Source organism: Balaenoptera acutorostrata, chromosome 18 (assembly GCF_949987535.1).
Source record: "Balaenoptera acutorostrata chromosome 18, mBalAcu1.1, whole genome shotgun sequence".
NCBI lineage: Eukaryota > Metazoa > Chordata > Mammalia > Artiodactyla > Balaenopteridae > Balaenoptera > Balaenoptera acutorostrata.
Genome location: NC_080081.1, coordinates 65,238,854 through 65,264,696, shown reverse-complemented (window position 1 = coordinate 65,264,696; position 25,843 = coordinate 65,238,854). Strand labels below are relative to the sequence as shown.

Sequence of the window (25,843 nt, the reverse complement as noted above, 5' to 3'; positions counted from 1 at the left end):
GTTGGTGGTTAATTAGACTGGCCTGGAAAATGTCACCCAGTGGTACTGTCTGTTCTCTCAGATGCCACACCAATTATAAAGAAGAGAATGCAGAAGGGGAATCTAACTTCTGCCACCCTGAAATTACCCTGGTAAGTAGTCATGTATTATTACTAAGTGTCTGCTGTCTATAGAGCACTAAATTAAGTTCTGTGAAAATCAGTTTTTAATTAGAACATCATTATTTTGTTTCTGGCAAGTTCTATAATCATAGAACTCTTTTCCCTTAATGAAGATGCAAGTACAGAGCTGAAAATACTGGATTAGGAAACAGCTGAAAAAATACCTGGGGTCCTCTATTTGCTTGCAACGACTGGGAAACTGGCATATTCTCCCATCTTCTCTGTGTCATTTCCTCTGATAAACGCCTGTAAAACTGTTATGCACATGCATACACTTTAAGTGAGTCAGTCAGGCTGTGACATCCTCATACAAATCATTACTTAACATTTCTTTAGTTGGAAGTCTGTTAGGTCATTTGCAACAAGCCTAGAATTCTCAGAGACATCAAAGGAAATCAAAGGAAGTTCTTTCCTTGGGTCAACTTCAGAAAGCACAAAGGGGGAAAAAAAAAGAAGGAACTGACCTTCTACATAAAGTGAACTATTCTCAACAAAGAGATGAGTGACAATGAAGTAAATAGACTTACTTTAAACAATCCTGCATATGTGGATTGTTTTCAATCTGTAGCGAAACAGACACAGCGCCAAGAAAAATACACAACCGTTATCCATGAAGGAAGCTGAGAATAATTTGTCTAGTTAAAATGTGAGGCCAGATATTAGGGCCAAAACATGCCTATGCTCACAAAAAAAAATCAGGTATATTTTTCAGCTACAGTGAGAATGACTTCAGTTAGTCACTTAAATTTGCTCAGTGCCTGTTGTGCAAGGAACACTGGGTCAGGTACTATAGAGAAAAAGAACATAAATAATTTATGATCTCGATGGGGAGATAAACACACACTTATAAATGTCTAAAGAATACTTTATTAATCAGAACATATAAACCATGATACTATGGGATAAGAACTTAAGCGATTAGATTTGTATGGAGTTAATAAAGATAGACTGCCTGATGTAAGGCTGGTGAACTTTCAGATGCTGAGGCAGTTAAACATGTCACTGCATTATACTCTGTCCCTTTATCCAAACGATAACACTGAGCACTTAACTAGTAGCTTACCTAGTGTGGTGACTTAGCCTGTTTCCAGCCTCCACTCTTTCCTGTGACTACATCCTCCTGCCTCCCGTTCCCACTGAAACCTAAACTTCGTATTCTCCACTGATAAGGCTTAAGATATCATAAAAATTTTATTGTAAAAATATGGTGAAAACTGGTATGCTGAACAATATTGCCTTCCATCCTATTAACAAACAACAACAAAAATACATACAAGTACACATTTCTAGTCTGATCGTATTCATAAAGAAACTTACCTCAATCTGGCCGTGTTCTCTGAAGGACAGTTTGATGTAGGAGTTCTTACTACTCTGGAATGGGCCAGGTTCTTTGTTAGAAGGAGCTGGGTGAAGATGAACCACTATTTTGGCACTAAAGAAAGAGCAAATGTAAGGTATTTAATTGTCTTTTAAAAATCACTAATTCTATTTTCATAACTTTTAATATATTTCAGATCACTTAAAATTCGTGTAGAAACAAACAACATCCTGAAAGGAATCCTTTTAAGGTCTGTATCAATTCAGTATTAATGAACCTTTCAAAAATATCTCTACTTAAAATCTATAAGCTGTGAACCAAAAAATTCAAATTACTAGCGCTACAGACTAAATAAAAATGTGGTTTTAGAAAGTAAGTTCAAAATAAATTTTCAGAATTTGGGGTGGTTTATGATATTGGTTTATGATTAGGTTTTCCATCTACAGAGTCATCCCCAAAGGTTACCAGGGGGCCTATAATTTCTGCCAAAGCATACAACCTTACTCATTTGAAAACAAAATGTGAAAACTTATCTGTGTAAAACTGGCCAGCTGACATTTTATTAAAAATCCATCCAAAACTAACATTCTACAGTGTCATTTTTGGAAAACGCCACTCAATCAGCAGCATGATCTAGAGAGATATTCCATAGCAAAAACAAGTCTCAAAATGCTGCCGCTCCAGGATCACAAACTACCATGATCTTTATGACTACTGTTATCTTCTATGCCATCAAAATACCATTATATCTGTTGAGTTTTATAAGTCTTTTTTTCCCCAACCAGCTCAATAAACAATCTTCTATAAATATTAGCAAAACCAGAAACTCAAAGTATCTTGCATACCTAGCTTAGAGCTTTTTCTTTATGACCACATTATAGATACACCTATTACTCAATATTACTTTGTTTAGGCCCATATAGTTGCCTAAATATCACCCTAAAATTGAAACACCACATGTGGGGCCTCCTTGATGTAACAAATGCTTTGGTTAGTGAACTGGAGCCAGGCTTGTACGGACTCTTCATTGGTTCCTTTGTGATGAACATCTTTAAGTGAGGTGAGCAAATAAAACTGTGTAAGCAGAATCAGGGGACTGTGTGAAATGAACAGTCAGGTAAACAATAAAACTGTGGCAATTAGGATCAGGTGATTAAGTAAAAGCATCATACACTCTTTAAAACTAAAAAACCTGAGCCCTAACTATCAGAATTTGTCAAAGGAAACCCAATGAAAAGCTAAAAAATGATACAAAATGAAGTTTAAACATCCCAAAGTCAGAATAAAAAGATCCACGCTAATTTTTTCATATATTCACTTCTTGGGTGATTCAATTACCATATTTCACCAAGTTTAAAATCCACCAATTCAAAGAAGCATCTTGCGTTCAGAGATGTTAAAAGGTGAAAATGCACATACATCTTTGACTCACTGAGATATGGTAATTATTTGAGAGGAGGAGTTGGGAGCTAAAGAGAATACTTGAGAAAAGTCAACCTGGCGTATTATCGAATTCCTCCTCACCGGAGATGTTTAAAAAGAGACACTAATGTGAAGGTAAATATTTAACTATTTTTGTTATAGAGTTTAGATTTCCTTGGAACACAGCAGAGAAAAAGTCAAATGATCTGGAACACCCTTAAAGTTTGTAGAACTTTTTTTTTTATTTAAATGGTCATTTTTTAATATGATTTTTAAAAATTAATTAATTTATTATTATTATTTTTTTGGTTGCATTGGGTCTTCGTTGCTGCACGCGGGCTCTCTCTAGTTGCGGCGAGAGGGGGCTACCCTTCGTTGCGGTGCACAGGCTTCTCATTGTGGTGGCTTCTCTTGTTGCGGAGCACGGGCTCTAGGCGTGTGGGCTTCAGTAGTTGTGGCACACGGGCTTAGTTGCTGCATGGTACGTGGGATCTTCCCGGACCAGGGCTCAAACCCATGCCCCCTGCATTGGCAGGCAGATTCTTAACCACTGTGCCACCAGGGAAGCCCAAGTTTGTAGAACTTAATAAGGAAAGCAATATATAAAGCAGTATATACGAATACTAGGTATCACTATGTTGTACAACTGAAACTGATATAATGTTGTATTGTCGATCATACCAAAAAAAAAAAAAACTCAATAAGATGGAGAAAAGTGACAAGGTGGAAAATATAAATCATAGAAATAGCCTACTCTAAAAATCTATGCCTTGTTAATCTTTTCAAAATATTGGTTAGTTTCTTTTATGTCAAATAAGCAATCTTTTATGCTAGCTACAACATTCTAATTAAGGATGCACTGCATTTCCAGGGAACTTTAATATTTGTTTCACTTCTACTGAAGGATGTAACTACATTAAAGCTGAAGATAAGCCCACATGGAAAAAAATTCCTTATCAGCAATATTTGTTCCTAAGTTGCCCTCAATCACATGCATGTAAAGTATAAAGCCAAAATGTTTTATATACTTGAATAAACAGAAACGTTTTAACCTGTGGCTTTAAACCAAGGTGAGCACATCTCCTGGTCTGCCTGGGACGGTCCAGTTTTATGCTTGCCTGATCTAATTATAAGCAGTGTCCCTTATTACTCTAAGAAATGTCCCTGTTCGGACAATAACTCTTGTGATACTCTACTCAACACTGATATCTGGAAAAGTCGAAGTTGAGAAACTTTATGGTCAACTAGAAATAGGAGCCAAGTCAGGTATTTTTCTCAGATGGGTCATTTATGATTTTAAGTACTGAATGATACATACACAGACACATAAAAGCAAATGTCTGGGGACTTCCCTGGTGGTCCAGTGGTTAGGACTCTGTGCTTCCACTGCTGAGGGCCTGGGTTTGATCCCTGGTTGGGGGACTGAGATCCCACAAGCCGCGTGGCATGCTCCCCACAAAAAAAAAAAAAAAAAGCAAATGTCTGTGGAAATATATACAGTGACAGCCAGCCCACACTTAATTTATTATGACCTGAAGATATTACAGCAACTTTAGTACTTGATTCATGCTTTAAGAATGACTTCCGTTTATCAGTGAGTTTAAAGTAGGATAATACCTTCTTTTTTTTAAAACATATTTTCCCCCAGTTTTGAGATATAATTGACATATGGCACTGTATGAGTTTAAGGTGTAGAGCACAGAGCATAATGATTTGACTTACATACATCATGAAATGATTGCCAGAGTAAATTTAGTGAACATCCAATACAAAATTAAAGAAATAGAAAAAAATTTTTTCTTCCTTGTGATGGGAACTCTTAGGATTTACTCTCTTGATAACTTTCATAGATAACGTACAGCAGTGTTAATTACATTTATCATGTTGTCTTCAATACATCACACCCCTATTGCTTATTTATCTTATTACTGAAAGTTTGTGCCTTCTGACCACCTTCCCTCAATTTTCCCTGCCTCCCACACACCACCTCTGGCAACCACAAATCCCATCTCTTTTTCCATGACTTTGGTTGTTTGTTTTTGAAGTATAACTGACCTACAATACTATGTTAGTTTCTGTCACACAACAGAGTGATTCTATATTTCTATACATTTCAAAATGATCCCATGATAAGTCTAGGTACGCTATGTCACCATTCAAAGCTATTACTTAGTTACTGACTATATTCCCCACGCTCTACCTTTCATACCCATGACGCATTTATTTTGTAACTGGAAGTTTGTGCTTCTTAATCTCCCTCACCTATTTCCCTCCTCCCCAGGACAATACCTTCTTAGGGGAGCTCTGACCAACAAACACAATCATCTGATTCACTTGCACACACGCAGTCACGGCCATGACTGACTGAGCAATGACTCAACCAAGTTAACAAGGACAGCTTGACTGGAAACGCTTTTGTGCATAAAGACTCATATACAGGGCTTCCCTGGTGGCGCAGTGGTTGAGAATCTGCCTGCCAATGCAGGGGACACGGGTTCGAGCCCTGGTCTGGGAAGATCCCACATGCCGCAGAGCAACTAGGCCCGTGAGCCACAATTACTGAGCCTGCGTGTCTGGAGCCTGTGCTCCACAACAAGAGAGGCCACGATGGTGAGAGGCCTGCGCACTGCGATGAGGAGTGGCCCCCGCTTGCCGCAACGAGAGAAAGCCCTCGCACAGAAACGAAGACCCAACACAGCCATAAATAAATAAATAAATAAAAATTAAAAAAAAAAAAAAAAGACTCATATACAGACCTTACCTTTTCCCAATTCCAGCTGCCTGTTCTTCAATGAACACGATTTGGGAAAGAGGAATGGCCATGCAGCATTCCTGGGAGGGAATCAAAAGAAAACACGATCCGTTAAGACTCGTCAGAAATCCTTGTTTTATAGATTTAGTGGGGTGCCACATACCTTTAAGGTCCTTAGTAATTATAACAATAGAAAATAATAATGTTATTTTATTCCTTAAATAAACTTAAGGAAAAACTGAATGAAGACAATACCGTGGTAGCATTTTGCTGCGTGGAAGAACAGAAGAGGTTTAAAAGCAGCTGTAACTACTTTTGTTTTTACAGGAGCTATATCTTTTAAACAGTAGTATTTATATGAAAATTGTTTACATATAATATATTCTTATATGGAAAATAGAAAATAGAGCAGGTAAATCAAAACGACTTTAAAGAGTGTGTTATAGAGCTGATTTTTCCTCTTTATAATTTTCTATATTTCACTCACCCACCCACAATTAATTTTTAACAGAAAATACTAACGTGGCTTCCCTTTATTCGTACATCTGATTTTTAGAATTATTATAAATGACCGGCATTTAATAGGTCTAAGGGTTTTGATATTAGCTCCTTTACATGATAATCAAAAAAATTATACTAAGATTAACTTAATTTATAAACATACGGTTTAAGGACGCCTACCCCTCCAAAAAAGATTTCTTTCTTGAATATATACTTCTTTAAAAAGAATTAGGCAACATTACCAGTTCTAAGGCATGCATCATCAACCAGGCCAATATCACCATTGAGGGGGAAAAATTGGTTCTTGGGGGGCAAAAAGAGTCAGAGTTTGCAGCAGTTAGTGACATGCAAAGAGCCTCAGTACAGTATATAGTTTACCTGTGGAACTAAAATTTCATGGGGGAGGCAGCCAGCAATTAAAAAAAAAACATAGAAAAGATTGCTTCTTTTACTGGCAACACAGAAATTTACACACAAATACACACACACACTTTCAAGGTAAAGCTCTTTGGAATAAATATATCAGGTCTATACATATCACTGAGTCCTCTCTTCCTAGAAATGCGAAAACGGGGTGGGGGGGGCGTTTCTCCTTTTGCTGAGTGACTGAGAGGCAGTTCATCTCAGTATCTAGGTAGAAGCACTTCGCAGCAGACCTCCTCCTGACTCTCAACAACAATCAGGAAAACGGGTTGTTTTCAGGACCCCTGACTGATGGGGACACTTGAGTGTGAGGGAGAATCTGATTAGTGCTTAAAAACCAGGAGCTGCCAGGATTCTCTGTACAGTAGCTGCAGACTGTGCTAGGGTTGAATGAGGGACCAGACCCTAACTCCTCTATCTGTGCCCCATTCAGAGAGACCCTATGGGACACACTCTTCTGACATCTGCAAACAAAAATTTATCACATGTATTTATAGTTTTGCCAGAAAGAAAAAAAGAAAGAAAAAAAAAATCAGTGACACAAAACCTAGAACAGAAGCAAAAAACGCGATCTTACATGATTTTTCTGATCTCTCCAAATTAGACGGTGCGTACTAAGAAGGAGGGTCCCAGCATCAAATTTTATCTAGAAAAACAAGATCATCACAAAATATTAATAACATATCACTCAATGTGGTCCAGATTTTCTTCCCCATAAATTGCACAATAGTAAGTCAATCACATAAATAAACATTTTAGAATTAGACTTATCACAAGTTAAAGAGAAGCAATGCTACACATTTCATAAGCCTTGTTAAAACTAGGAAAAAATTGCAAACGACCTAGCTATGTAACAATAGGGAAGTGGTTAAATCAACTGTGATACATTCATACTACGAAATCCATGCAGGGGTTAAAAAGAATAGTGAGGTAGAGCTACATGAACTATCACGGAACTCAAAGACATAGGCTTAGTGGGGAAGAAAGCAATTGACAGCATATTGCATATAATGTAATCAGATAGATATAAACTCCATATCCCTCAAACGACATGTGAGATAGATCTATAAATAGATAGATAAATAGATGTGTGTATATATACACATATAAGTAGTAGAAAAAGGTCTAAATGGGGATACTCAGTGATCTGTTAACGATGGTTATCTCAGAAAAAGTGTGAGGGAATGGGTGAAAAAGAAGCAAAGGGCCCTTTTTCAAAACTATACACCTCACTACTGAGTGAATTTTTACCATGAGATTGAATTTGTGTATAACACTCATATAAAATTTTAAATGATTTTTAAATAATAAGAAAATCCAGAAAAAAACACAAACAGATGCAAAATAAGTGTGGATGGAGATTCAGTCAATGGCACTGGGACACCTGGGTTGCCCATTGGGGGCGGGGGGAACAAAGTAAGATTATACTTAACACACTGGACCAAAAATGTGTAAATTCTGGATAGATCAAATATTTGAGTTAAAAATTTATGAAAGAACTAGAAAAAAATTACAAGAAAAAATTTTAAATCACTTCAGAGTGGAGAAAGTCTTTCTAAGAAAAACATTAAACCCATTAGCATTAGAGGAAAAGACTGATCAATTCCCCTCCACACACACGCATGCACACAAATTCTTCATGGCAAAAACCACCAAGGGCAAAGATGGCAGACTGGGAAAAATAATTGTAACTCACATCAGAGACAAATATATATGTCTCCTTAATATATAAAGTACTCTTACAGATCAATAAGGAAATAGCCTATAATCCATTAGATACATGGGCAAAGACTGTTAACAGAAAGTTCACAGAAAAGGAACTACAAATGACTCTTAAACACATTAATTGATGCCCAACGTCACTGATGATAAGAAAAAGGCAAATTAAGACAACATCAAGATACCCCTTTTATCCATGAGATTGGCAAGGGCCCAAAAGTTTGATAACATTGTGCTGGTGACGTGTTGGGCAAATAAGCATTTGCACACATCACTGAAGGGACAAGTGCTATGGAGGGCAATGTATTATCATCTATCAAAAATATAAACACACAAATCCTTTGATCCAATCAATGCCCTTCTAGGAATTTATCCCACAGACAAATTCACACATGTGGACGATATGCTACTAGGTTATTCATTGTTGTTTTTTAAAAGCAAAAGATAGGAAACAATTTAAATGTCCATCAACAGGGAAATGTACATCCACACAAGGAATGACAACTCAGTCATTAAAAAGAATCAGGAGACTCTTTATGTATTTGATAACATCTAAGATGCCATGAATTCAAGATTCATCCTGCTCCCAGGGGGGTGGGGGGGTAGAGAATGTGTACTAAGACTTAATGAAATATGGTAAATTCTCCACATAGATTAAGTGAAAAAAGCAAGTTTCAGAACTTTGTATGCATAGTATATTACAAGTTTATACTTTAAAAAGGAAAAAAACAATATATTTTACGCAAACGCCTGTGTTATGACACATACGCATGACTCTCTAGAATGAAGCACTGGTGACTTCTCAGGGGGAAGTGGGTGACAGACTAGGAGGGGAGGAAGACTTTTAACTTTTCGTGGTTTTTGAATTTTTATCAGGGGACTGTGTCACTTAGGCAAATTATAAATGTAAAAATGTTTTTTTTTAAACTATAATACAATCACAAAAATGCCAGCTAGGTCCTTAGGACCAAACCTTTAATCCTCATAATTTGTTATTATGCACTGGAAATTATATAAATAAGCAAATTTTAGAGTTGGAACCCAAAAGACTGATAAGTCAAACCCCTTCATTTGTTAAAATCAAGAAATATATTGGAAGTTTCTATTCACTTTAGTTACTAGAAAGTCGAATTTGCCATAAGGTAGGACATGCTTCTATCCTTTTGAGGAGTAACTAGTTATTTCAAAAGTTATAATATAAAACAGAAACTCAAAGGAAAGCATCTTAGTAAGGGTCCAGGTTATTACAAATAATAATCCTTTTGAGTTTAAAATAATGTGGTTAGGGCTTCCCTGGTGGCACAGTGGTTAAGAATTTGCCTGCCAATGCAGGGGACACGGGTTCGAGCCCTGGTCCGGGAAGATCCCACATGCCGCGGAGCAACCAAGCCTGTGCGCCACAACTACTGAGCCTACGCTCTAGAGCCCACGAGCCACAACTACTGAGCCCGCGTGCCACAACTACTGAAGCCCGCGTGCCTAGAGCCCATGCTCTGCAACAAGAGAAGCCACCGCAATGAGAAGCCCACGCACTGCAACGAAGAGTAGCCCCCACTCTCTGCAACTAGAGAAAGCCCGCACACAGCAACGAAAACCCAACACAGCCAAAAATAAATAAATTAAATAAATAAATTTTTTTTTAATTTAAAAATTTAAAAAAATAAAATGTGGTTAAAAATGGGTATCAAGTAAATAACCAATTAGAACATTATTATATATCATTCTTTTTTTTTTTTTTAAGTTTTAAGTTATTTATTTATTTATTTTTGGCTGTGTTGGGTGTTCGTTTCCGTGCGAAGGCCCTCTCCAGCTGCGGCAAGCGGGGGGCCACCCCCCATCGCGGTGCGCGGGCCTCCCACCGTCGCGGCCCCTCCCGTTGCGGAGCACAGGCTCCAGACGCGCAGGCGCAGCAGGTGTGGCCCACGGGTCCAGTCGCTCCGCGGCATGTGGGATCCTCCCAGACCAGGGCTCGAACCCGTGTCCCCTACACCAGCAGGCGGACTCGCAACCACTGCGCCACCAAGGAAGCCCTTATATATCATTCTTAAGTAAAAATATTCATAAATGCAATTATGTATGCACTTGACAATATATTACAAGATACTCATTAATATAGAAAAAAGCAGTGTACACAGCACAGTTACACACACACACACGCACCTGCACAATCACACACACAGGACGTGCGAAAAGTAATTGTTTATGGGTAAAGGATTACTGATTATTTCAAGTTTCTTCTTTTGGTTTACCCATATTTAACAACTTTATTACTTGTCTAATAAAAAAAGATAAAGAAATTTGTTACAGGCATATATAACTCCATGCAACTCTGAAATGTATATAAATTATTTTTTGCTAAATTGAACATAAGCAGAAACACTGTCAAAAAATTCCTTTAAAATACATAACCAGTACTTTTTAACATGAGTTTAAAAAACTTATTTTCTAAGAGAAACGTCTGACTTTATTACTAATATCTTAATATTAGTAAGTTTAAATAATGTGGTTAATAAGCTTTAGTAGGAAGAAAACTGAACCATCTGGTCGAAGACACTCTGTAAGAGATTCCCACCACGCACTTCAGCACCTCAGAGAAAAGACTTCGGAGTTCCACGCTTTCCTCTGCATCTGAAGTAACACATTCACATTCCTGGCACTTAATGCGGCCTGGCTACAAATGTTTTGGTGAATGTTGCATACGCAAAACCAAATAATTGAGTTTAAGCTATTTTAAAAATCTCTTTTTTGCCAATGAGTAAGATTTCACTTTTCCAGAAGCAGATACTTTATCAACTTGAGAGTACCTGATACCACATTACACAGCATAACTACATAATAGTTCTGATTAGGAAACTGCACGTTATCTGACTGAAATCTAAGCATAAGGATGTGAGTTTAAAGCTGAAGCCAGAGGACGTTCCATTACTATGTTGATGAACAATGTGCACACGTAAAGCACTGCTGCTCCGAGTGAAGACACTGTGTAATTGTTCCCTTCAGGGATTCCAAGGGATTATGAGCTCAACGGGACAGACAAGTTTAGGCTTGCTTTGCTTCTACCACTCAGAGCTAGAATAATTTCAACTACTTAAAAGTCAATAGTTAAAATAACTTAGGCATTCGCTGAATAAGCTCTTATTGTTTTGTTTTGAGTTCACATTTCTCTGCTATAAAAGTAATATGCTGTTGAAAATCTGGAAAACATTTTTTTTAAGTCTAAAAAAGAAAACGAAATCATTCGTAATCAGACCAGCCAGGGTGTGTGGCTATAATCTTAAAATAAAATAAGACCATGATATTTATAGTTTTATAACTTGCTTTTTTTCACTTAGCAGCCTATGGTTAGCCATGCCTCATGCTGATTAGGGCGTGTCATATTTAATTAACCAATCCCTATGGTGGACATTCAGATTGCTTCCAATTTTTCCCTATACTACATAATAATAAATAATATATATATAATACTGCTGAGATGCACATCCTCGTTCATTATATTTTTATGCGTCTCTGATTATTTCCCAGGGGTAAATTCCTAAAAGCTGAAAGAAAATACACATTTTCTAAATCTTCTAGTATAAGCTGGCAACTTGCCACTTGACACACCACTAACCTTCTTACGTTACTTTTTAAATTAGCTGAGGCTGCAGACGCTTCTGTGAATGGAAACAAATGACCTGTCCAGGCTGCTTAGGAAAACAACATATTATCCGGTCATAAGGGGCCCGTGAAAACTGTGCCTGTGTAAACAAGCAAGAGGCACCTGGGCAGTGGAAAGAGCAATGGTCTGGCTCCACCCATTACTAACTGTGTGACCTTGGACAGGTCGCAGTTTTCTCAACCACCTACTGAGGGTCTCAGTGTACTCGTCTTCAGAGGATGTTCCATAAACATACGTAGAACATACATATTACACCACTGGCACTGGAGACTGCTGTATTTTTGAAGCGCTCCAGCAGAGTGAACAAAGCACAGTCTTTGGGAGTCTGATCAATAGAGATTTAACTCCCAGCTCTTCTGATAACTCACTCAGTGGATCTTAGGGCAAGTCACATTGCCTCTGAGAGTTCTTTTCTCATTCAGTAAAATACTCACCTCACATGCCCATTGAGAGGATTAAATTACGTAAAGCTCCTGGCATGTAGCAGGTACGCTGCTTATTCAAGGTTTTGTGTGTTTGTTTCTTTGTTTTAATGTATTTCACACCCACAGTGAGCCAGAAGATACAATGGACGAGTAGGGAGAGTCCACTGGTCTTAGCCCTGCACCTACTGGGGAACATGTTGGGTGCAAAGCTGAGAAGGCTGTGCGGTCTGCACTGTAGCATCGAGACCACGGGAGCTGGTGGGAGATTCTGAAAGGGCACCTGCTCAGATCCGGAGGTTGATGTGTGCAGCTTCCTGGAGTCCTCAGACCATGCGAGGTCTGGATGCCTTCCAGCAGAGGGAGAAAGCCAGGACGCAAGACTTCCCCCAGGAATCAGCCTGGCCCTCAGCCACACTAGGGACAGCTCAGCAAGTGACTGAGTAGTTCCAGCCCCGGGACCACAGTGGTGAGCAGGCCTTAGAGCTTCGCTTAGGTTTCAAGACACCCACACCTCTCCTGCACCACCTCCAGCTTGCAGAACAGTTAAGAATTCTTGACTAACAACAAGGACCTACTGTATAGCACAGGGAACTATATTCAGTATCTTGCAATAACCTATAATGGAAAAGAGTCTGAAAAAGAATAGATACATATGTACAACTGAACCACTTTGCTGTACACCTGAAACTAACACAACACTGTAAATCAACTATACTTCAATTAAAAAAACAGTTATAAAAAAAAGAATTCTTGATGAGATCAAAGGGTCTCAACTAAGTACTTCCCATGACTTTTTTCTTAATCCTCTGATACCTATATCTATTTGTCTGCTAAAACAAGAAGCAAAAAAAAATAAAGGAAAAACTAGAATTTGCTGGCTCAGCAATGGTTTTTCATATATGGGTCCTAATCGTTTGATCTTTTTATTGTTTTAAAGATACCATAAGGACTTCCCTGGTGGCACAGTGGTTGGGAATCCACCTGCCAATGCAGGAGACACGGGCTCGACCCCTGGTCTGGGAAGATCCCACATTCCACGGAGCAACTAACCCTGTGCGCCACAACTACTGAGCCTGCATGCCTAGAGCCGTGCTCTGCAACAAGAGAAGCCACTGCAATGAGAAGCCTGGGCACCGCAACGAAGAGTAGCCCCCGCTCACCACAACTAGAGGAAGTCCGTGCGCAGCAACGAGGACCCAATGCAGCCAAAAATAAATAAATAAATTTATTAAAAAAAAGAAAAGATACCATAGTTATGTTATGTGCAGCCAACGTGTCCCTAATTTGCATATTGGAATTCCATAGAACAACAGAGTGTGGGGATCGGCAAAAGCTAGACAGCCAGCAGGGAGTGGCTTCGGAGGAGACTTTGAAGACCCATCTGCCAATACCCATATTCGGACCTGAGGGTGCAGCCAAGCTCCAAGTCCCCGAGGGAGGGCAGGTTGATTAAGCTTCCCATTCACCCCAGTTCCAAAGGTGTAACCTCGGTTTACAAAAACAAAAACATTGAGCTTGTCACTCCAATCAAAACATGCAAACCCAATTTGAGATCAAGTTAATAAAAGTACTGAAGCAGTACACAGAGTTAAGGCCAAGCATAGTATTTAAGAAAAAAAGATCTTGACTCAATAATGGAAACATGGAAAAATGCCCTCCAGGAGGGAGAACCCCTGGGCCCCCGGTCATGTCAGCAGTGCCTCCGATGGCTGTGTAACTAACCCCTGCCCTCCACCCCCTAGAAGGAAGGAAGCCTCAAGCTTCTGTAAAGCACAGACAGGAAGAGCTCTGGGTCCAGCAACGTTTGCGAAAGTACAGGAGGAAGTTTCTCTAAGGAAACTGCAAGGAAGGAGAGGTAGCAAGTGAAAACTTCTGGAAACCACAAATGCTAGTGAGTAAAGGGGTTTTTAAATTTTTTTCTAATTCCAGTTTATACATTTCATCCAGAACAGGATGATAGTTTGTAGTCTGACGGAAGTCTCCAGTGAACGTTAATATTTCTGTGAAATACCGGCAATATTTCTCCTTTCAATTTGCAAACACACCTCCTAAGGTTTACGCTTGGATTACCAGGCATGGCCTACTCCATCCCTCGACAAAACAATCAAACCGCCTTTCTACTGTCACTCCCAAACAAAAAACAAAACACAGAGCCTACAGCCAAGGCGTCCCAGGAGAGGCTAACTCCTCTTTTCAGAAATCCCTTTAAAGCCACCCCCCTCCCGCTCCGGCCGGGACCGCCTAGTCCCTTGGGCTCCCCCAGGTCCCAGCGCCCGAAGTCACGCCCGGTTCGGGAGCGCAGGACCCGGCGGGCTCCGGACAAAGGCGGAACCGGCCTGCCCGTCGCCCGCCCGCCGCGATCCGGGCGAGGAATCAGGGTTCCCGGCCCGTGCCGCCGTGCCGCCCGAAGGGGTCTCTCCCCGGGTGGGAAAGGGGCCGCCGCCCGACGCGCCCGCCCGGAGCCGTTCCCAAGTCGGGCCGGAGCCGGGCGCTGGGCCGGCGTGGACTGCGGGGGCGGCGCCGAGCGGCGAGGCCGGGCCCGGGAGTCCGGGTCCGGGAGCGAGGCCGGGCCGGCCGCCGCCCTACCTTCTCCTCGCCGTCGTAGATGCGCACTCCCCGCTGCTGGATCACCAGGGTCTCGTTGATCTCCAGGAGGCCGCTGGTCCACACGAAGCGGTCCATGGCCGCCCCCAGGCCGGCCTCCGCCGCTTGCCCGCGCTGGCGCTCCCCGCGGCGAGCCGAGTGCCGGGCAGCCTGCGGCGCCCCCTGGCGGTGGGCGGGGTGGAGGCCGGCAGGGAGGTAGCGGTCCTGCCCGGGCGTCCTGGGGAACGCGCGCTGCCCCGGGGGCGCCGGGGGACGTGGCGACGTGCTTGGTGCGCCCCCTGGCGTTCCTTCCACCAAGGGCCCGGTGGGGACATCGACCCCATCCTTTGTCCAGCTCAGGCACAAACACAGAGCTTACAACGGACTTTGAGGGAGCCCAAACCGCAGCTTGGACTTTCTTATTGTGCATTATTCCTGCGTATTTGTGCCGTTTTCTTGTCAGTGCCCAGCATGCTGCCATGTTCATTAAAGTCTGTAAATGATAACTTTTTTTTTCCAAATGAATATTCATGGTCTGAATTTTCACACAGCTTCAATCAGTATGTAAGTACTATTTTGTACCCTTCTTTTTTTCACATTAAAATCATTTTCATTTAAGGGACTTCCCTGGTGGCGCAGTGGTTAAGAGCCGCCTGAGAATGCAGGGGACATGGGTTCGAGCCCTGGTCCAGGAAGATCCCACATGCAGCGGAGCAACTAAGCCTGTGCACCACAACTACTGAGCCTGCGCTCTAGAGCCCGCGAGCCACAACTACTGAGCCTGCGTGCCACAACTACTGAAGCCCGCACGCCTAGAGTCTGTGCTCCACAACAAGAGAAGCCACTGCAATGAGAAGCCCGCGCACCGCAACAAAGAGTAGCCCCTGCTCGCCACAACTAGAGAAAGCCCGCGTGCAGCAACGAAGACCCAACGCAGCCAAAAATAAATAAATAAATAAATAAAATTTTTAAAAATAATAAAATAAAAAACTACAATGAGGTATCATTTCACACCAGTCAGAATGGCCATCATTAAAAAGTCTACAAATAATAAATGTTGGAGAGGGTGTGGAGAAAAGGGAACCCTCCTACACAGTTGGTGGGAATGTAAATTGGTGCAGCCACTATGGAAAACAGTATGGAGGTTCCTTAAAAAACTGAAAATAGAGCTACCACGTAATCTAGCAATCCCACTCCTGGGCATATATCCCTAGAAAACTCTAATTTGAAAAGACACGTGCACCCCAATGTTCATTGCAGCACTGTTTACAATAGCCAGGACATGGAAGCAACCTAAATGTTCATCGACAGAGAAATGGATAAAGAAGATGTGGTACATATATACAATGGAATATTACTCAGCCATAAAAAAGAATGAAATAATGCCACTTGCAGCAACATGGATGGACCTAGAGATTATCATAGTAACTGAAGCAAGTCAGAAAGAGAAAGACAAATACCATATGATATCACATATATGTGGAATCTAAAATATGATACAAAGGGACTTATTTACAAAACAGAAACATAGAAACAAACTTAAGGCATAGAAAACAAACTTAAGGTTACCAAAGGGGAAAGCGGGGCTGGGTTGGGGAGGATAAATTAGGAGTTTGGGATTAACAGATTCAAACTGTTATATACATATAAAAAAAAAATACAGGGCTTCCCTGGTGGCACAGTGGTTAAGAATCCACCTGCCAATGCAGGGGACACGGGTTCGAGCCCTGGTCTGGGAAGATCCCACGTGCCTCAGAGCAACTAAGCCTGTGTGCCGCAACTACTGAGCCTGCACTCTAGAGCCCATGAGCCACAACTACTGAGCCTGTGTTCTGCAACTACTGAAGCCCATGTTCCTAGAGCCTGTGCTCCGCAACAAGAGAAGACACTGCAATGAGAAGCCCACGCACAGCAACAAAGTGTAGCCCTTGCTCGCAGCAACTAGGAAAGCCCACGTGCAGCAACGAAGACCCAGTGCAGCCAAAAATAAATAAATAAATTTATTTAAAAAAACCAAACAGGGCTTCCCTGGTGGCGCAGTGGTTGAGAATCTGCCTGCCAATGCAGGGGACACGGGTTCGAGCCCTGGTCTGGGAAGATCCCACATGCCGCGGAGCAACTGGGCCCGTGAGCCACAATTACTGAGCCTGCGCATCTGGAGCCTGTGCTCCGCAACGGGAGAGGCCGCGATAGTGAGAGGCCCGCACACCGCGATGAAGAGTGGCCCCCACTTGCCGCAACTAGAGAAAGCCCTCGCACAGAAACGAAGACCCAACACAGCCAAAAATAAATAAATAAAATTTTTTAAAAAAATAGTGTTATTTTAAAAAAAACCAAAAAACCCAACCAATAAGGTCCTACTGTATAGCACAGGGGACTATATTTTATATCTTAGAGTAACCTATAATGGAAAAGAATATGAAAAAAAATATATATCCATGTATATGTATAACTGAACCACTTTGCTGTACACCAGAAACTAATACAACATTGTAAATCAACTATACTTCAATTAAAAACAACAACAACAAAAAGAGCCTCACCATCACTAATCATCAGAGCAATGCAAATCAAAACCATAGTGAGATACCATCTCACACTTGTCAGAATGGCTATTATCAAAAAGACAACAAATAAGAAGTGTTGGCAAGGACGTGGAGAAAAGGGAACTCTAGTGCACTATTGGCAGGAATGTAAATTGCTGCCACCACTATGGAAAACAGTATGGAGATTCTTCAAAAAATTAAAGGTAGAACTATTATATGATCCAACAATTTCGTCCCAGGTATTTATCTGGAAAAAGCAAAGACACTAATTCAAAAAGATACCTGCACCCCCATGTTTGTTGCAGCATTGTTTACAACGGCTAAGATGGAAACAACTTAAGTGTCCATCAATGGATGAATAGATAAAGAAAATGTGGCATATAATACACACACACAGTGGAATATTATACAGCCGTAAAAAAAGAAATCTTGCCATTTGCAACAATGTGGATGGACCTTGAAGGGATTACGTAAGTGAAATAAGTCAGAGAAAGACAAACACTGTATGATCTCATTTACATATGGAACTCCCCCAGAACACAGAGACAACAGACTGGTGGTTGCCAGAGGTGGGGGGTTGAGGGTGTGCAAAATGGGTGACGGGGGTCAAAAAATACAAACTTCCAATTATAAAATAAATGTCATGGGAACAGCATGGTGACTATAATTAATAATTTTATATTCCATATTTGAAAGCTGCTAAGAGAGTAAATCTTAAAAGTCCTCATCCCATGAAAAAAATTTTGTAACTGTGTATGGTGACTGATATTAACTAGACTTCTTGTGGTGATCATTTTGCAATATACCCAAATATCAAATCATTATATTGTACATCTGAAACTAATATAATGTTATATGTCAATTGTACTTCAATTGTTTTAAATGTTAAATAAAAATCAAAACAGGAAATTCCCTGGCGGTCCAGTGGTTAGGACTCCACACTTCCACTACAGGACGCATGGGTTCAATTCCTGGTAAGGGAACGAAGATCCCATGGCCAAATAAAACAAGAAAGAAAGGAAGAAAGAAGGATCCAGTGCCTTGCTTGCTCTTTGTTTTTGTTGACATCGGAGCCACTAGTTGAAGAAAATGCTTTTCACTGGGCCTTAATAGAACAGGAGTAATGTCCGTTTCTTAAAAGGCGAAAAAATAAGTAATAATAGTAAGGATGTTGTATCTGAGTGGGTCAAAAACAAGTAGCACATCCCAGACTCGATGTTGAAAAGATACTTTCAAAGTTTGCAGGATAATGAACATCTTCAAATAGTTGCTCAGACACTGGCCACAGAGCACCCTGCATCAATGACTGCAGCCTGGGGATATCAAGGCCCTGATGTGCTACAATCTCTGCATCTTACTTTAAAATTCCTTTATCTTCTGTAGGTCTTTCAGAGAAAACCATCTGTGTGGACATAAACCGAATCTAAAAGATCCTCTATACTGAAATGGCAATAGACTTTTTCCCTGTAAGCTTCTGGTTTTCTGAAAGAAGAAAAAGTGAACGTTAGAAATTGCTCATCTTGTTAACTATGAAGTGAGACTAATTAAACAAAATACCCTCTGATAAAAGTTTTATTTGGGGAGTTTGGGGATTAAGAACAATAACAATGATTTTCTTGAACTTTCCTTCGCTCTGAATACAGTTAAGTTAAGGCAACAAAACCCTAGAGTTAGACAAATGCTAAGATTTCTTTCTCCTTTTCTCAGGTTCGTGCCTGCTTCTCCAACTGGCAAAAGCTAAGACCTTTCGATCAACTTAGCAACCTGGAGCTCCTTTTGTTTTTTATTTGTAAAAATAAACTTCTGTCATTAAAAAAAAAAGTGCCATAAAGCATCTTAGTATATAAACCTTATCTAGCCCAGATCATTTCTTGATGCCCTTCCCAGTGATAAATTCTATGATCTGAGTTTCAGGAAGATACATTTTGACTCAATACAGTAAAATGCTTTATCCTACTTGGAAATTCCAAGATGGGAAAGGGCTGCCACTGAAATTCAAGGATTCCTTCCCAGGCTGTGTGCAAGCACTGGCTGCATGGTCACTTACTGGGGGCCCTGGAATTGATACAAACTCAGATTGAATGTCTGTGACTCTCATAAAAGATGTTTTGCAAAGCCCTGTGCAAATGAATATGAAAACTTGATTGCAGAGGGTGTTTGGAGACTATGAGCGTTCAAATTAACCCCGTAAAAGGATTATTAAAACCCAAAATTGAGGAAGTTATCAAAGAGTTTCAAAAAAACAAAAACAGAAAACACTTCTGGATCAAACAGTTTCACAAGTGAATTCTTTTAAATCTTGACAGAACAAATAATTATTTTAGCACTTAAGTTTTCCAGAGCACAAAAAAAGGAAAGTTTCCAAATTCCTTTTGTGAAGCCAGAAAAACACAATCCAAGTGCAGTTTATCCAAGGAGGACAAATACAATTCAATATTAGGAAATCTATTATCAAAATTTAACCCACTGATAGATCACAGAAGAAAATTAAATGATCATCAGGGCTTCCCTGGTGGCGCAGTGGTTGAGAATCTGCCTGCCAGTGCGGGGGACACGGGTTCGAGCCCTGGTCTGGGAAGGTCTCACATGCCGCGGAGCAACTGGGCCCGTGAGCCACAACTGCTGAGCCTGAGCGTCTGGAGCCTCTGCTCCGCAACAAGAGAGGCCGCGATAGTGAGGGGCCCATGCACCGCGATGAAGAGTGGCCCCCACTCGCCGCAACTGGAGAAAGCCCTCGCACAGAAACGAAGACCCAACACAGCCAAAAATAAAAATAATAAATAAATAATAAATTTAAAAAATTAAAAAAAAAAATGATCATCAAAGAAATAGTAAAAGACATTTGATGCAATTCAACATCTATCCCTAATTAAAAAACAAAACAAAACAAAACAAAAAAACAACAACTTAGGAACAGGCAAAAACTTGACACATTGAGAACCTTGTCCAAAAACACAGTTGAGCACAATTTCCTTCCTTCCTTCCTTTCTCTCTTTGGGGTTCTTTTATTTATTCAGGTATAATTTATGTACAATAAAACTTACCAGTTTTTACTAAGGAGGTAAAAGACCTGTACTCAGAAAACTATAAGACACTGATGAAAGAAATCAAAGATGACACAGACAGATGGAGAGATATACCATGTTCTTGAATTGGAAGAATCAACATTGTAAAAATGACTGTACTACCCAAAGCAATCTACAGATTCAATGCAATGCCTATCAAATTACCAGTGGCACTTTTTACAGAACTAGAACAAAAAATCTTAAATTTTGTATGGAGACACAAAAGACCCCGAATAGCCAAAGCAGTCCTGAGGGAAAAAAATGGAACTGGAGGAATCAGACTCCCTGACTTCAGACTATACTACAAAGCTACAGTAATCAAGACAATATGGTACTGGCACAAAAACAGAAATATAGATCAATGGAACAGGATAGAAAGCCCAGAGATAAACCCACTCACCTATGGTCATCTAATCTATGACAAAGGCAAGGATCTACAATGGAGAAAAGACAGTCTCTTCAATAAGTGGTGCTGGGAAAACTGGACAGCTACATGTAAAAGAATGAAATTAGAACACTCCCTAATACCATACACAAAAATAAAATCAAAATGGATTAAAGACCTAAATGTAAGACCGGACACTATAAAACTCTTAGATGAAAACATAGGAAGAACACTCTTTGACATAAATCACAGCAAGATCTATTTTGATCCACCTCCTGGAGTGATGGATATAAAAACAAAAATAAACAAATGGGACCTAATGAAACTTAAAAGCTTTTGCACAGCAAAGGAAACTACAAACAAGACGAAAAGACAACCCTCAGAATGGGAGAAATATCTGCAAACGAAGCAACGGACAAAGGATTAATCTCCAAAATATATAAACAGCTCATGCAGCTCAATATTAAAAAAACAAACAACCCAATCCAAAAACAGGCAGAAGACCGACCTAAACAGACATTTCTCCAAAGAAGACATACAGATGGCCAATAAGCACATGAAAAGCTGCTCAACATCACTAATCATTAGAGAAATGCAAATCAAAACTACAATGAGGTATCACCTCACACCAGTTAGAATGGGCATCATCAGAAAATCTACAAACAACAAATGCTGGAGAGGGTGTGGAGAAAAGGGAACCCTCTGGCACTGTTGGTGGGAATATAAATTGATACAGCCACTATGGAGAACAGTATGGAGGTTCCTTAAAAAACTAAAAATAGAATTACCATATGACCCAGCAATCCCACTACTGGGCATATACCCAGAGAAAACCATAATTCAAAAAGACACGTGCACCCCAATATTCATTGCAGCACTGTTTACAATAGCCAGGTCATGGAAGCAACATAAATGCCCATCGACAGACAAATGGATAAAGAAGTTGTGGTACATATATACAATGGAATATTACTCAGCCATAAAAAAGAATGAAATTGGGTCATCTGTAGAGATGTGGATGGATCTACAGACTGTTATACAGAGTGAAGTAAGTCAGAAAGAGAAAAACAAATGTCGTATATTAATGCATATATGGAATCTAGAAAAATGATACAGATGAACCGGTTTGCAAAGAAGAAATAGAGACACAGATGTAGAGAACAAACGTATGAACACCAAGGGGGGAAACCGGGGGCGGTGGGGTGGTGGTGGGATGAATTGGGAGATTGGGATTGACATATATGCACTAATATGTATAAAATAGGTAACTAATGAGAACCTGCTGTATAAAAAATAAATAAAATAACTTACCAGTTTTTAAATATGCAATTTGATGAGTTTTGACTATCATTATACATAGTCATTATTTAAAGAATATTATCATCACCCCAAAAAGTTTCCTTGGGCCCTTTGTATTCAACCTCCCCCCCCCACCACTTTGTGGCTTCTAAGAACCACTGATCTGCTTTCTATCACTATTGTTTTGCCTTTTCTAGAATTTCATGTAAATGAGATCATAGGGTCTGTGGTCCTTTGTATCTGGCTTCTTAAATGTAATGCCATGTTTTTGAGATGCATCCATTGTGAGATAGAAACTATATATTGGTCTCTGCCCCCAGTTCCTGGCACAGAACTCCTGAAACGCTTGTAAATTCCTTAGTGATGAGAGCACTAGGAGCACCTCTTGCTCTAATGAGGCAACTCTGGGTGGGCTCCTGGATGGCTCTTGGATGGGGGCTGGTCACTGGAACAACCAAGTCATGATTAGAAGCTTGGAATTTTCAGCCCCCATCGCCACCCCTAAGATAGGCTGGGACCTGGTACCCTTTACCAGAGTGCTTGCACTTGCACCTGGACAAATGTCTCTTACAGCAACAGAATACAAAGAAACTAAAATAACGGCACGCAGGCCCCAGTTGGGGCAATTATGAACAATAAGATACAAAAAGGCCACAAACCAACCACCATTTCCGAGGTGCTGAGAGCAAAAGCAGGGTACCGGGCATGATCTTTGCACACAGCACAACTAAGGGGGTGGGTGGACCACCTAAGCTATGCCTCATGCCCAACACACCAATCCACCCCTACCCTCACTCCATTTAAGGAACCAGCACGCGCCCCTTCGGGGAGCGAACAAGTGTATCTGTTTGTTGTTTTCTCTCCCTCATGCTGCAGCACAGTCCCAATAAAAGCTCACCTGAATGTCTCATCTGGCCTCGTTAATTTCTATTGATTAAAGAGTCCAAGGGCCTGGGTCCATAACACCCACAGTTCTCTAGAGAAGGGAGAGGGGCTAGAAAAAGCGTTAATAATTGCTCACGTCTCCATGAAGAAGCCTCCACAAAATCCCAATGAGAGGAGGTTTGGAGAGCTTCCAGGCTGGGGAGCACATCCACATAAGGAGGGTGACACACCTCAACTCCACGGCGACAGAAGCTCCCGTGCTCGGGACCCTCGCATACTTCACCCTATGGACCACTTCTTCACTTCATCTTCATCACCCTATGGCTGTTCATCTGTATCCTTTATCACATCTTTTAATAAACTGGTAAATGTAAGTTAGTGTTTCTCTAAGTTCTGTGAGCCACCCTAGCAAATTAATTGAACCCAAGGAGGGGGTCACTGGAACCTCCAATCTCTAGTCGGTTCATCAGAAGCACAGGTGATAACCTGGGCTTGTGACTGGCATCTGAAGTGTAGGGGGTGGGGGCAGTCTTGTGGGACTTGGCCTTTAACCTGTAGGAGCTGACACTAACTCTGTAGTGTTAAGAATTGAGTTAAATTATAGGACACCCAGCTGGTGTCACAGGGAAGTGCTTATTGGCGCGGGGGAACCTCCAAATATTTGGTGACCAGAAATGTCAGGAGTGAAATGTTTCGTGTAGAAGTAAAGGATACACACTGGAAAGAAACGCAGTAGAGAAGGACTGTGTTTTTCCCCGCTTAGGAGGGGAAAAATTGAGTTCTTCCATTTTATCCATGTTGTTGTGTTTATCAGTATTTTGTTCCTTTTGATTGCCAAGTAGCGGTCGATTATATGGCTATGTCACAATTGGTTTAACCATTCATCCATTGATGGAGATTTGAGTTATTTTCTGCTTAGGTCTATTATGAATGAAACTGCTATAAACATTCGTGTACATTTGTTTTCCTTTCTCTTGGGCAAATAACCAAGGACAGTAATTGCTGGATCATATGGTAAATGCGTGTTAAACTTTATGGGAAACTGCCCAACTGTTTTCTTCAGTAGCTATACACTTTTTGTATTAGTACCAGCAGTGTAAGAGAGTTCCGGTTCCTCGCCAAACCTTGGTAATTCATCATTTTAGTGGGTGCATAGTGAGTGCTATTTCATTACGAGCAGAGATTGAACCCAGACCACAGCAGTGAAAGCCCGGAATCCTAACCACTAGGCCACCAGGGAACTCCCTCACTGTGATTTTAATTGCATTCCTTTTTTTTTTTTAATTTTTTGGCCGTGCAGCCTGGCACGTGGGATCTTAGCGCCCCTGCGTTGGAAGGGTTGCGTCTTTTTTTTTTTTTTAAACTTATTTATTTATTTTTGGCTGTGTTGGGTCTTCGTTTCTGTGCGAGGGCTTTCTCTAGTTGTGGCAAGCGGGGGCCACTCTTCATCGCGGTGCGCGGGCCTCTCACTATCGCGGCCTCTCTTGTTGCAGAGCACAGCCTCCAGATGCGCAGGCTCAGTAGTTGTGGCTCACGGGCTTAGTTGCTCCGCGGCATGTGGGATCTTCCCAGAGCAGGGCTCGAACCCGTGTCCCCTGCATTGGCAGGCAAATTCTCAACCACTGCGCCACCAGGGAAGCCCCGGAAGGGTTGAGTCTTAACCACTGGACCGGCAGGAAAGTCCCTGCATCTTCCTGATGACCAGTAATGTTAGGCATCTTTCCATGGGCTTGTCTTCAGTTCCTATATCTTCTTTGTGAAGTGCAATTTTCTTGCACATTTTAATAATTTTGTCAGAGTTCTTACGTATTCTAGATAAAAGTCCTTTAAGCAAATGTTTTGCAAATATTTTCTTTAACTCTGTAGCTTATTTTGTAGTTTTCTAAAGAGTCTTTTGAAGAGCAAAAAGTTCTTTAATGAAATCCAGTGTATTGTTTCTTTTTTAGTTCATGTTGTCTCCTGTTTAAGAAATCACTAAGATTTTCTCCTATGTTTTCTTCTACAAGTTTTATAGTTTGGGTTCTTTCATTTAGGTCTAGTTCTATTTTGAGGTTTACTTTAGCTTGTTTTGTGGGGTTTTTTTTGTTCAAGGGCTGAGGTAAGGGTCACGGTTAGTATTTTGTATGTGGATATCCAGACGCCCCAGCACAATTTGTTGGAAAGATCATTCCTCTCATCCATCAGGTTGTCTTAGAAACTTTGTAGAAAATCAATTGGCCACAGAGGATTGAATATATTTCTGGAATCTCTATTGTATTCCAGTGATTTTTTTTTTTTTTTTGGTCTTTCCTTACACCAGCACTACACTGTCTTGATTACTGGGGCTTTATAATATATCTTGAAATCAGGTAGTGTAAGTCCTCCAACTTTTTTGTTTCAAAATTGTTTGCCTCACCAGATCCTAGGCATTTCCATCTGAATTTTAGAATCCAATTGTCAATTTCTATAGAAATGTCTTCTAGGATTTTGACTGAGATGGGAATGAACAGATCAACTTGGAGAGAATGTACATCTTACAATATAGGATCTTCTGATCCATAAGCACATTATAACTCTCCGTTTATTTAGGATTTATTTCTTTCCACAATATTTTGTACTTTTGCACAGAATGTTTTGCCGGTACTTCCCAGCTTCCGAACCCAGCAGATTCTTCCAGTCCCAATCCTACTAAACCTCTTCAGTGGTCAACCCTGGACCAGTC

The 25,843-nt window shown here is 40.7% G+C and overlaps 1 protein-coding gene and 1 long non-coding RNA gene across 3 annotated transcripts in view; one reads left to right on the top strand and one right to left on the bottom strand.

Moving 5' to 3' along the window:
- VPS36 (vacuolar protein sorting 36 homolog) overlaps nt 1-25,843 on the bottom strand; it is a 67,251-nt gene that overhangs the window by 16,805 nt on the left and 24,603 nt on the right. Inside the window, exons 1-5 of one of the 2 annotated variants that reach the window (XM_057532693.1) lie at nt 14,966-15,136; nt 7,155-7,223; nt 5,663-5,733; nt 1,479-1,593; nt 326-415 (exon numbers count right to left, since the gene is read on the bottom strand). In XM_057532693.1, coding sequence (XP_057388676.1) covers nt 326-415; nt 1,479-1,593; nt 5,663-5,733; nt 7,155-7,223; nt 14,966-15,061 — 441 coding nt within the window. In that variant the 5' untranslated portion in view covers nt 15,062-15,136. Of the gene's footprint in view, nt 1-325; nt 416-1,478; nt 1,594-5,662; nt 5,734-7,154; nt 7,224-14,965; nt 15,137-25,843 lie in introns of those variants that run through there. The other variant, XM_057532694.1, reaches the window with a different exon arrangement.
- LOC130705595 (uncharacterized) lies at nt 59-13,474 on the top strand. Its single transcript, XR_009005881.1, has 3 exons — nt 59-131; nt 1,676-1,729; nt 13,317-13,474. It is a non-coding gene; the product is annotated as an uncharacterized LOC130705595 (long non-coding RNA).